General features: G+C 38.6%; 1 protein-coding gene across 8 annotated transcripts in view; it reads right to left on the bottom strand.

Moving 5' to 3' along the window:
* Positions 1-14,062, bottom strand: part of GRIK2 (glutamate ionotropic receptor kainate type subunit 2) — a 411,583-nt gene that overhangs the window by 79,623 nt on the left and 317,898 nt on the right. For 7 of the 8 annotated variants that reach the window (XM_083831531.1, XM_083831527.1, XM_083831524.1 and 4 more), the window contains one exon: positions 13,173-13,390. In XM_083831531.1, the coding sequence (XP_083687657.1) occupies positions 13,173-13,390 (218 nt within the window). Of the gene's footprint in view, positions 1-13,172 lie in introns of those variants that run through there. The other variant, XM_083831533.1, reaches the window with a different exon arrangement.

Here is a 14,062-nt window from a genome sequence, read left to right as displayed (position 1 = left end):
AACAAACAAATAAACAAACAAAACAAAACACCTACTCTGAGAACATAAGTCAAATTCTGCATAATATATATATACATATGTATATTATTTATGATCATCACCATTATTATGAGGACTGTTGTGCTTTTGTGGCTGGGACAGTTAATTTTCTTCATAGTAGCTCATATGGTGCTTTGTAATACTGTTGATAATACACTGATGTTTGGTTGCTGCTGAGCAGAGGTTACACAAAGTCAAGGCCTTTTCTGCTTCTCATCCTGCCCCACCAGTGAGGAGGCTGGGTGTGCACAAGAAGGGACACAGCCTGGACAGCTGACCCAGGCTGACCAAAGGGGTATTCCATATCATATGGCATCATGCTCAGCAATAAAAGCTGGGGAAAGGAGTATGGGTGGATGTTTGGAGTGATGCCATTTGTCTCCCCAAGTAACCATTATGCATGATGATCTGCTTTCCTGGAAGTGGCTGAACATCTGCCTGCCGATGGGAAGTAACAAATGAATTCCTTGTTTTGTTTTGCTTGTGCATGCAGCTTGTGCTGTACCTATTAAACTGTCTTTACCTCATCCCATGAGTTCTTGCACCTTTAAATTTCTGATTCTTACCCCTGTCCTACTGTGGGGAGAGCAACTGAGTGGCTGCGTGGGGCTTAGCTGTGTATATGGGTTAAACCACAACAGTGACTGTCTCAGCTTGTAGGATGTGGGAGGGAAGAAAAACAAACAAACAAACAAACAAAACACATAATTCCCTATACAAGAAAATGGTGAGTAAATTAAAAGATCATATACTATATCTGAAGAAATTAAAAAGTGTTAGGATATATATTACTGTTTATCTTTGGTCCAAAGTGTTCATGGACAGATAAGTAGGTTACCCTGATCATAAAGCATGGCTTTGTATATGTTTTGTGAAAATCCCCGTTCTATATTGTGTAGATTAAGGACCTTGAATACTTTAAATACAAGTTGATTTAATGCATGAATTAAAAAAAAAAATGCTTAAAAGGCATCCATATCAAATACAGCTTATTTAATTATTACCATAGGTGCACTGCAAAAAGGATAGATTAACTGATTTCGACAAGCATTCTGTTCAAAGCAGTGAAAAACTCTGGAGAAGAAATTCATTAGTATAATAGGACTCTAGGTGGTGTCCAGGGCAATTCTGGCACTGTAAATATTTCTCATACACAAAGCAATGCTAATGCAGTTGGACAGTGCCTCAGTAGTATCATATATAAACTGACAAGGCGGAACCAAGAGTTCACCTCTGCTAATGAATAGAGGCTTTCAGGCTGCTTCAGCAGGCAGGAAATAACTCAACACTGAAGGTTGCTCATATGGCAGGATCTCACACAAGACTGGCTAAACCGAGAGACAGTTCACTCTGGTGAATGGTTTCTGAATAACATTCCTAGGATGAGTCATAGATAAAATCTGCAAACTTTAATGGCTACTTGGTGGTAGATCTATTTGCTTTGAAGAGGAAGACTCAGACAGTTAAAAGTGTTTTCAGATGTATTCTCAATTTCCTAAACAAACCCTAACTCTGAAATCTATTTTTCAAAGAGAATCCTGTTTGGAGTTGAAGGATTCTTTATGATCTAGTTCTGCTCCTTTTCTCACCTTGCTCAGGATCTAAGGAAGTCATAACAAGAATAAAGCTAAAACAGATAAGAAATTGAAAGTGTACTTGCCCTACCTCCTAAGGGAAAGCAACAGGAGACAGAAAGAAAGAGGCTAGGTAGAAATTAGGTTTACGCACTTCTGAGAAGGAAGAAGCCTTGCAACCAAACCTATGATCAGAACCCAGTGTTGAGCCATTCTCTTTCAACTGATCTGGTCAGCAGTTGCATTACAGGCCCAGGTGAGGCCAGAGAGTGAAGTGTATCAGGTAAGTGGAAAGAAACAAAATGGCTTACCACTTAACACCAAACCTACAACAGTACATAGAGACAACTTACGTTCTGGAAGTAACAGCAATTACATTGCTGTTGATTTTCTCATCCTCACACCTCCAAATATCTAGGCAACAGAACTCACTTCCCCAAGGCTCCCTAGCTTTTGTGTCTAAGAGGGTGCTTGCTATAAGATCACCCTGCCACAGAAAGAGACACTCTCTGCTCCCCTTGCATCAGATCTAACACTCCAGGAGGCAGAGCAGCTTTCTTCAAAAATGAAAACTAAACCTGCAACAATGACAAAAATATGCATTTTTGCTTGGATCTGAAAGCTGGACTGACTCTTACCACCACCCTATTATGTGTATCACCAACAGAGTTTGAGGCTGATGAGAGGAAAAGATTTTGACTATTCATAGAGTGTCATAAATTGATGCTGAATCGACAGTGAGAAAACTATTGAGATGCATGAACAGAAGTAATTTGCAGTGATGAGGACAGGTTAAACTCCATCTGACTTCAAAAGGAAAAGACCCTACTTTTCTTGTATTTAGTGGCATCAATATATATTTTCCAAAATAGAAGATGGAATGGTTTCTCTTAAATGCAAAAGTTTTAAGTACCAAGATCATAACATTTCTCTGAATCAAGTATATGTTGTAGATTTTTTTGACTTTTGCTGATAATAAGTCCTAAAACAATTTAGGACTCAAAATGTCCTCTGAATAATATTTATTATCATGCTTGACTTTCTAAGGGCTCAGGTACAGTTGATTAATGTTGTTGTTTTTTCCCTCTGGGCTCTGATTTCTTGTAGCCTATGTTTCTATCCAAGTGGCAATTAGATCTTGCTATATTTTAACATACCAACATACCTTACACAGAGAAAGATTGGCATTAGTCAGATAAACTCCATGATATGTCTACAGCATGGATAATTAGTGTATGTGCACTAATTAATGCGCATTATTGTGGGACACAATTTTGAAAAATGATACAAATGTCAGCTTCTTGTTTGTATGTTCATTTTAGCTCTTCATTAGATTCAAAATGAAAAATACTTATGGAATAGAAAAGACAGATGGGACTATAGGTTATATAGTTTAGCCCACTTGAGAGTTCTATGCAGAGATCAGCATAAACAATTTTCCCCTATGAATATTTTGGGGAAATGCAGAAACAGATGGTGAACTGTAGGAAATACTAACTCAGATGACCCACAGACAAAGGAGACTTTTCCTAATGCCAACTTTTATTTTATTTTTGATGTTTCTTTTCAACTTCTTTTTAAAAATAGCTAGTGGGGACCCAATTCATATGTTAAGTATTTAATTTAATATTGTAATTACTGTAAATGACTAATCTTGTCTTCACTTCAAAATTATGTATATTTCTTTGAGAGGACCCTGAAAAGCCTTTGTATGTGTTTCACTGAATTTTAAGACCTGTAGCTCCTGGAGACAAGTGTAAGTTATAAGTATGTATCTTGTGATTTTGGAGCATAAGAAGCAGCCTAGAAGAGAGGGATCTGGGGGTCGTGGTAGACAGCAAGTTGAATATGAGCCAGCAGTGTGCCCTGGCGGCCAGGAGGGCCAACCGTGTCCTGGGGTGCATCAAGCACGGCATCGCTAGTAGGTCAAGGGAGGTGATTGTCCCGCTCTACTCTGCGCTGGTGCGGCCTCACCTCGAGTACTGTGTGCAGTTCTGGGCACCACAGTATAAAAAGGACATGAAACTGTTGGAGAGTGTACAGAGGAGGGCTACGAAGATGGTGAAAGGCCTGGAGGGGAAGACGTACGAGGAACGGCTGAGGTCACTGGGCCTGTTCAGCCTGGAGAAGAGGAGGCTGAGGGGAGACCTCATCACAGTCTACAACTTCCTCGTAAGGGGGTGTCGAGAGGCAGGAGACCTTTTCTCCATTAACACCAGTGACAGGACCCGCGGGAACGGGGTTAAGCTGAGGCAGGGGAAATTTAGGCTCGACATCAGGAGGGGGTTCTTCACAGAGAGGGTGGTTGCACACTGGAACAGGCTCCCAAGGGAAGTGGTCACTGCACCGAGCCTGTCTGAATTTAAGAAGAGATTGGACTGTGCACTTAGTCACATGGTCTGAACTTTTGGGTAGACCTGTGCGGTATCAAGAGTTGGACTTGATGATCCTTAAGGGTCCCTTCCAACTCAGGATATTCTATGATTCTATGATTCTATGATTCTATAATTATCTCTAGGGAACCTGCAGGGGAGGTGGACCCGATGATCTCTTGAGGTCCCTTCCAACCCCTACAATTCTGTGATTCTGTGATTTTGTGATAATTATTCACGAATACTGCATGTTATCCAGCAGCTTATTAAGGGTGCTTACTGTCTGGATATAGGACGTAATGCTTTATAGAAATGAAAACTTGGTTAAACCCTATGTTAATCTTTTTCAGCCTATACAGTTGGAAAAGAGCAAAAAGGTAAAGGTAATGAGGAACGTGAAAAGGGGAAAGGGAAGGCAAAAGGCAAGGACATGGACAAAGGCAAGGGTGGGAGGCAGTGGATTTCTTTTGCCTCAGCCCTGAGAAGCAACAGGCAGCCAAACATATGCTCTTATTTACTGCAGGAACACTAATAGCTCTGACAACCCCACAGAAGGGAAAAGGGTCAAGACAGCATAAAACCATTTCAGTAAACTTTGTCCCAGTACCTAGAGAGTTTTGATGGAATGAGTCCCTTTATGTGAATTACTTCTGCTTTCTATTCCAAGATGCAAATGACAGACCATTCACCTCAAATAACTTAACGGTACCAAATTTATCTGATACTCAATTTAAATTTAGAATTCAAATGCACTGCTGCTCTTGTTATAGCCCATGTCAATGCATCACCTAACCTACCTAACTCTACCTAGCTCCCTTGATCTTATGAAGAAATGAATAGAATTCAGTGAGACACAGGTGTTTTGAGGTCTCTGGACAAAGCCTCATTCTCATGGCCAGTGTCTCATTCTCACAGACTGTAATTGCATATTCAATTCCCTTAAGTGTATGGAGTGACCACAGACCTTGCTTTATAGGTTTTCACCTGTGTCTGCTTTTTTGCACATTCAGAGAAGTAGTGGTTAACCAAACAGGTGTTCCTACAAAGAGGGAATAATAAAGGGAAAAGGGAAATAACGCATTTCAGCTGTACGTGTTCCTAGTAGATAAGTCCAAAGTATGATGATGATGCAAAAGAAAAAAAAAAAAAAAAAGAATTAAAAAAAAAAAAAGGCGACATGGCATTTATATTCATTCCATTCCATTCCAGTCATCAGTGCCACATGTTTTTATGCACAAGAACAAGTCTGTGTTACATTAAAATGTGACTTTTCTATAAAGGGAAATCATTTTAAAGTAAACTGAACAAGTATCTCTTGTATCTGCTACAATTATTTTTTACACATTGTCCAGATCAACACATGGGGGCTAGGGCTCAAAAGGTTTTTTTTTTTTTCCGTTAGTCAGCGTCAGTGAATGGATATTTGAAAAGCTCAGAAGCGGTGTTTCTTTCATCTTTGACTTGCAGCAATTCCACCAAATGATTGACATGTATTGCTAAACTTCATAATGTATTATTTGTACTACTCAGCTAAAGATTCTATGTCTGTATATGCTGATGTGCCTACAAATGCATGTTTATTTGTTAAACAGAGGAATAACATTTGCCTATTACAATGTTCAAACTCAGGTCTGAAAAACCCTCTTAGGCTCTATTGGCTTCATGCATGCCCCTGCCAGTGTCACTCATGACATATGAATGGCATTCATACCTTTATTTTTGCTGCTATTCTTTTATTTATGTCAGGCAATCTGTCACTTGTACTCCAGTTGTAAGCAATAAGAAAACTCCCCTAAAACCCCTTCTTCCAGCCTACAGAGTCTATTTTGGGGATTTTGTAATGATTGCAAATGTCAGAGCTTCCTGCCGTTTAACAATAGACTGAGAATTTGAAAAATTAAGCTAGGCACTAAGCACTGAATTGTTGTCACCCCAAAATGGTAAAAAAAATGGCTAAGGCAAAAAGGGAAAAAAACTGACAAGGGTCAGCAGCATGGACTTTTATGGAGAAAACGTATTGCAGGAAGAAAAAAGGACACTATAGAAAAGCAGAGCTTTTGGGTCCTGAAGAAGAAAAGGAAAGAAACTGGCAAATATAAATGACAAAAAGAATATTCTATCAGATAATTCTAAGGTATGTGAGTCAGCTTTCCTGAATTAGTTCCCTATCTGTTTTTCACTAGGTGATCTTGAAAAAGATGCATTCCCTTTCAGTGCTTCAGCTTCCTTATCAGCAAAGCAAGGATATAAAATATATGAGTCTCACAGAGAGCTGAAAACACCTTTAATTCATGATACAGAAGTAATGACACTAACCTACTGCTATTAGAGAAAGAAAAAATATTTTTTTTAACCATTTGGCATGCAAAGGCTGAGTAATCCTAGCTGAAAAAAGTTCCATTGTGCATGGTACTGTACAAAAACATAGAAAGAAAAAAAAATCTGACATTGAAAGCTACAGATAAGAAAAAACATAAGAAAAAATTAGAAAAATGAATATACACAGCAAGTTCACAAACAAAAATAATAATAAAATTGTAGACTGCTATAAATATGTGTTGTAGTATTCCCTTTGTGTATGAGGATGGAGAGCTGAGCTACAAATAGAAGCAGTGCAGAATTAATGTTTTTCTTCTCACTTTCAGAACTGTCAGTCAGAAAGAAAACAGACACTTTCGGTTTTGTTTTTGTTTTTTTTGTTGTTTTGTTTTGTTTTGTTTTTTGAGAAACAGAGACTGAGAGACCACAGAAGAAAGAGGCAATGAAAAATCTGAGCTTTTTTATCCAAGAACAGCTACTGAGATAAGTACCTTTCATTAAAATAATAAAAGCTTTTTATTTTATTCCAAAGAATAAGGAAGATAGGCTTCTGAAACCGGAAAACCATCAGTAGTCATTCTTAATTTCCATTCAGAATTCTGGGAGCAACACTAGAACAGTCAAGACTCATTTTCATTATCATTTTCATGCTGTAAGCATTCAGGAAAGCCCTGACACCAGTAGAATTAGCCAATAGAAGAGAAGGGAAATTTGTAACTAAGAAAACTCAGTGATTTGAGAAACATCAAAACATGTATCAGGAGAGGAAACAACATGCTTAACTCAGAGATGGCTTAGAATCTATTTTCACATTTCTTTCCACATTTATTTCCTTACAATTCTTGGATAACACTAAGGTCATTTTATTGTTCCCAGTGAAATAGCCCACCAAGATCTGCCAGTCATATAACAGTTTCATTCACAATGGTAACAGCATTAAAGAACCACAGAGTGGTTTAGGTTAGAAGGGACCTGTGGATGTCATCTAGTCTATCAACCCTGCTCAAGCGGGGACACCTAGAGCTGCTTGCCCAGGACTGGGTCCAGACAGCTTTTGAATATCTCCAAGGAGGGAGACTCCACAAACTCCCTGGCCAAACCTGTATTCTTACACCCCAGGTGCTCTCGAAGATTTTAACTTTAGCAGGTTCTAATTTAGCAGTTAGCTTGTTTGTCTAATTTCCATTTAGCTTCTCCATCAAAAAAATGTTCTGTTTTAGCATCACACAGCTTTGGCCAGGTTCCAAAGTTTTTTAAAGAAAAAATTCAAAGGACTTTTATCTAGATAATTTATGCGGAAATTACTGTCAGTCTCATGGGCAGCTACTGATCCTCACTGTGATTGGAACTAATAACTATTACCAAGATATGATAATTTAATTTAACATTAGGAAACCATCTGGTGCCTTCATTTCATGTTGCAACATAATGCTGCTGTTTTGCTCAATACACTCTCATTACAACAAGATAAAGCAGCTAAGGAAAAACATACACACAGATGATAAATTTATCCCCTTTGTCATCTCTGTGCAACCCCTCCAGAAGTCATACTCCCATAGATTTTTAAAGTAGGAGGGGACTACTAAAGTCTAAACTGAGCTAATGAAGGCTATGTATTTCACTGAGTAGACTCTAAATCATAAGGATAGCGTGTTTGGGCTATGCTATATCTTTCTGCTCATAATGGCTGATGGATGAATCTAGCCCACTCCTAGGTAAGTTCTACCAGTGGTTAATTACTTACAGTCTTACAAATGTGCACCTTATTTCTGGTCTGAATTTGCCTAACTTAGCTTTGAAACACTGGATCTCATTATACCTTTTTCTGCTAGATTAAACAGCCATCTACTGTCAAAAGTCTCATTCCCATTAAGGCACATACAGACTATCATCAAGTCACCTCTTAACCTTCTCTTCAGCAGATTAAACAGACTGATCTTCTTTATCTTCTAACTATAAAGCTTTTTCTTCCAGACCTACAGTCATTCTTTCACCTTTCATGAACTCTTCCCAATTTTAAACATATTTTTGAAGTGTGGTCACCAGAACAGGATATTTCATTGGTTCCCTAATGACATATACAAAGGCAGTGTTGCTTCCTACTTGATTCACTTGTTCATATAACAAAGAATCTAATATATACTATTTAAAATTCACATTCAGCTTATTGATAAAGCAGAAGTATTCCAAAAGCAGTTTAAAACATACTTATCCTAGTTTTTATACTCAGTGCAGAAAAAATCAGGCACCTTGTGTCTTTTCTTCACTATCTACCTCCAGTGTAACTTCTGTACATTAAGACATTTTTCTGATACTTTTTTTGTCTTCTTTGATCAGGTGCCTGTTCTTAAGTGCTTTTTATATTATAATTTAACAGTAGTATCTATGAGCTGGTGAACTCTGGTAGTAGTAACTTTTAAGGCAATTCCACTTCCAGTCTTCTTTGAAAATATTTTCTTGCATTTTCATTTTCCTCAAGTAAGGAAATTATATTCCTGAAGTAATTTGCATATACAAAAGATAAATTTACTTTGCGAACACACAAATACAGATAGAGTATGTGGACCAGTCCTATAATATTTTGATTCCTGATATCTCAGCCTCATTAATTAAAAATACCGAATTTTACCAGAAAGTTTACTGGAACAGATAGACTGTAAGCAAACATTTTCTTTTATCTTCTGTGGAAAATACATTTAATTAGATTGCATTCCTTACATAGCTAGCTGTAGTGAAAAGCATTTACATAAAGCATACTTTAATTTTGAACTGGAAGTTGCTTCAGACACTGAATGAAATTAGATTGTACAGTTTACTTCTCTTTTGAGTATGATTTTCACTTATTGGCTTCACTACAAGAACAGTTGTGCCTATTCCTAATGCTTATGTTTGGATCCATTTTACTAGGTACAAAATAATACTCATTAAATTACATACTTCTTAGTTAAGATAGTAAATTAACTGGAAAAATATTTGGAATCATTTGTTTGCTATCTGGAACAGAAGTATTTAAGTATCAGTGCATTTTCATGTCACAAAACACTAAACACAACTTGATCACATATAAAGCCCAGAAAATATGTTTGTTCAGCAGAATAAATCTTAATTTGACCTAAAATTTATCAGGAGAATACAAAAATCCTATGTTTTGTTCTGACCTCTCTGTTTTATTCATAGTGAAGTAGAATAATTTGGTGATATACTAAAACCAACACCAAATTATGTGATCTGACACTGTAACTCTGTTGTAAGCCTAGGGTATTTCAAACACGTCACTAAAACAAAGGTCTATGCAAGATGTGCAATTCCTATTCTGTTAGAAGTAAATCCTAGAACGCGACAGTCAGAACAACGAAGTAGACAAAAGCCCATCCCAGTTGGAGAGGATGCCTAAGGCAAGGCAACCTACCCCCCGCATTGCTACATCAACTGTCGAAAGAAGGGTTATTGTCATGGGGGACTCCCTTTCGAAAGGGACAGAGGGCCCAATATGCCGACCGGACCCAACCCACAGGGAAGTCTGTTGCCTCCCTGGGGCTTGGGTGAGAGACTTCGCTAAGAAAGTCAAGCGCCTGGTACGGCCCACTGACTACTACCCGCTAGTGGTCTTTCAGGCTGGTAATGACAAGGTAGCAACGAGAAGTCCAAGAGCGATCAAAAGGGACTTTAGGGCTTTGGGGCGACTACTTAAAGGATCAGGGGCACAGGTTGTGTTTGCCTCTGTCCTTCCAATAGGAGGGATCGAAGCTGACAAGCAGACTCGTCACATTAACACGTGGCTTCGGGACTGGTGAAACTGGCAGAATTTCGGGTTTTTCAATCACAGGAAGGTCTACGTGACACCGGGCCTGCTGGCACCAGATGGGATGCACCTCTCTCAGAGAGGCGTGAGGATTTTTGCTCAGGAGTTCGCAGGGCTGATAGATAGGGCTTTAAACTAGAGTCGAAGGGGGAAGGGGATAAAACTGGGCATGCCGGTGATGAGCTAAGGGATGGTGTGCTAGAATCAGAGGGACTGTGTGCTAGTGAGGCCCTTCGGTCGGCTACACAAGGTGCTGCATGTAGGGAGGCGCATTTGAAGTGCTTCTACACAAACGCACACAGTATGAGGAATAAAATGGATGAGCTGGAAGTCTTGGCCCAGTCCCACAGCTATGACATCATCGGCATAAGCAAAACCTGGTGGGATGAGTCCTGTGGTTGGTGTGTTGCAATAGATGGTTACAGGCTCTTCAAGATGGACAGGCAGGGTTGGCGAGGTGGCGGGGTGGCAATGTATGTGAAGCATGGGGTGGACAGTGTGGAACTTCAAGTTGGCGATGGCAAAGTTGAGAGCCTCTGGGTAAGGATTAAGGGACGAACGAATAAAGGGGATGTCACTGTGGGAGTCTGTTACAGACCACCTGGCCAGGACGACAACGCCGACGAATTATTCTTTGCAGAACTAAGAGAGACCTCAAGATCAACTCCCCTTGTCCTAATGGGGGATTTCAACATGCCAGACGTCAACTGGGATCACCACACGGCTGACACGAGCAAGTCCAGGAGGTTCATAAAGCACCTAGATGATAACTTCTTGGTTCAGGTGCTAAGAGAGCCAACTAGGGAAGGTGCCCTCCTAGATCTGTTGCTGGAGAACAGAGAGGGTCTTGTGGGAGATGTGGCAATTGGCGGCCATCTCAGTCATAGTGACCATGAAGTGGTTGAGTTCAGAATCTATGGTGACAGAAGGAAAACTGTCACCAAAACTTACTTAGAAGAAAAACTTAGAAGAAGAAGAAGAAGAAACTTAGAAGAGGAGGCTTAAGGGGGGACCTCATCGCAGTCTACAACTTCCTCGCGAGAGGGAATGGAGAGGCAGGTGACCTATTCTCCGTAATCACCAGGGATAGGACCCATGGGAATGGTGTTAAGCTGAGGCAGGGGAAGTTTAGGCTGGACATCAGGAAGAGGTTCTTCACCGAGAGGGTGGTTGTACACTGGAACAGGCTCCCCAGGGAAGTAGTCACTGCACCAAGCCTGTCTGAATTTTGTGCACTTAGTCACGTGGTCTAAAATTTTGGGTAGACCTGTGCGGTGCCAGGAGTTGGACTTGATGATCCTTATGGGTCCCTTCCAACTTGGGATATTCTATGTTTCTATGATTCTCTCTAGTTCTTGAGTACAATATAGTAGAAAAACACAAAATTTATCTAAATAAACAGAAACAGAAACAGGAAGAGAACAATAAGAAAGAAATGTGCAGAAAAGGGAGCAGCATATTAATTTGCAGAGGGGAAAAACATCCTAAGAAAGAGAAATAGTCTCTGTATACTAAAAACAGATTATACACACACATACAAAAGGAAAAAGAGAGAATAAGGCAGAAAATTAAAGGGGGGGTGGGGAAGAGGAAGACTATGAGTTAAGAAGTTGCTTCTGGCAACTACAGGAAAAGACGCTGCTAAGTTAAAATTGCTTCTTAATATTTTAGAATCCACAGTTTCAGTCTGAAACAGAACAAGTTCAACGTCTTCTGCTTGACAAGAATGAAAATAAAGCCCCATAGTGTTTTCTGGTAATTCAATTCATACATTATGTCATCCCTTTATGTCCTCAGACTTAAATAATTTCCATTCTTTTAAAAATGTCAGTCTTTAAACCTTCTTTCAAAAGTTCAGATAAGAAAGAAGCGATTTCATTTAATTGCTTTAAATGTTTCCTGACATCAAGACACCTCTAATTGATTAGTTACTTCTCTTAACTTCCTCAGCTCCCTTTCTAAGAAGAATTCTGGAGAATACTCCGAATGTTTCCAAGGCATTCTAAAGTACTGAAGTTTAATCAATTTTATTTCCAAGCAGAAGCTTAAAGCCCTATAATTATTTTTAAAAAAATAAATAAATAAAACTGTGTATATTTGGATTGGCTGTAGGATCATAAGAATGAATAGTGACTATTTAGCCACTGAACAAGTATGTGAAAAAATGAACAAACATCTCTGAATCTAATGAGGGGAACTGCATATACATTCATTGATTTCTGGGCCAGCTTACGCTTTTCCCTTGGACCTCACTTTGTCTAGTTTCAAATGCCAGTTTAATGGTCTGCTCAAATCTTTAGGTGACAGTATAGTAACTCATAAAAACAGAATATATCAGCTAAAAGTCTTCAAAAGACCTTAAGACAAACTTGAAACACCTCTCTGGATGATTCAGGATATGCCTGTGCTATCAAACATGAAGAGTTATAGAACAAACCACCCATTCTCCCCTCCTGCATACTTCTTATTAATTTGAGCTGACTTAAATTCTTGATGAAGCTAGAAAAGAAACATTTCTTTCTAATCCAGCAGCATATTTCACTTTATTTCAGATGGAATGACCTTAGTAATAGACTAAAATGAACAGAAAAACTGGAAGAATCTGATCTTTTTTATGAACAAATTAAATTTTAAAAGTTCTCAAAAATAAGTCCAAAAGATTTTCTCTGTACAGCCAGTAATATTCTTACAAAAGCCCAGTTGCTTGAGCAAAGATTAACATTAAGTATAATGCTACTGAATTGATACTGTAACACCTACTTCAGCAAAACTCATTCTTGTACACGGAATTAGATCTGTCAAAGCAAAGTGTTCATGTTTCTTCACCTACTCTGTTACCGTACATTCAGTTCTTTACGCAAAAATCATCAGAGAACTTGCCTGCTATTGCCCATGAGAGATTTTGCATTTGCTTCATTTGCTATCTCAGGAAATCCTCAGAAAAGTGATTTTCAGTTGCTTTTGAAAGTGGGACAATAGTATCCTTTGCTACACCTCAGCAAGATGCAGAGACTTTCCCCCCACAATCAGGATATAGGATCTTTTCAAACAGAATATACAGCTTACCTTAAAGAAAGTCATGGTTGCTCCATCTTCAACTGCCCCATACTCTATCTTTGTCTGCTTGGCCAAATCATCAGCAGAATCAATAGGGGATTCCATACGTTCCACTGTCAGAAAGGCGGCTAGGTTAGCAGTGTACGAGGAAATGATGATAAGTGTGAAAAACCACCAAATGCCTCCCACTATCCTGGTGGAGAGGGCTTTGGGCATGAGCTCAGAACCTAATGAAAACCAGGGGAGAAAGATGAAACCAATGCACAGAAAGAAATTAGTAAGTGTTCAGCACTTTTTGCCACAGTGGGGAGATGGAATCACTGTGCAAAAAAATCTTTAAGCTACAGGTTTATGTGTACTGCTTGTACAAACACACACAACTGAAATGAAAAATAAGAACCGATTACATTTATAAAGACAGAATTTTTTGGAGCTGTGGGAATCAAAGAATAGTAATGGGAGACTCAGTTATCAGTGCCTTAAAAAAAAAAAAAAAAAAAAAGTGAAAAAAGCATTTACTTGAACTGGCTTTCCAGAAAAATCCGTGGCTGGACTGAGCCTCTAACTTAATATTAATATTGAATCACTTATATAATTCTTTACCTTTAAGGCATGAAATAAGCATTGTTTAAGTATTTTGTAAATCTAATTTGATTAAGTAAAACAAAAAAAAAAAGGAAAAGATATGAAATAAATCATTTCATATCTGAAATACATAATATAAAATACCATAAAGGAATCAATGAATTTTGCTATTTGTATTGCAAATACAAGTCAGGATTGTTTATTGAATGCTTAGATTTAAAAAAGGAACATCTCCCATCTCTATAGTTAGCCCCACAATTTCATATAAATATGGGTGGCTATGCCACACATTTAATTTGATAGAACAGCAATGA

This window comes from Anser anser (genome assembly GCF_964211835.1).
Source record: "Anser anser genome assembly, chromosome: 3".
In the NCBI taxonomy this organism is placed as follows: domain Eukaryota; kingdom Metazoa; phylum Chordata; class Aves; order Anseriformes; family Anatidae; genus Anser; species Anser anser.
Note: the sequence above shows the minus strand (reverse complement) of the source record. Positions and strands in the feature narration are given on the sequence as shown.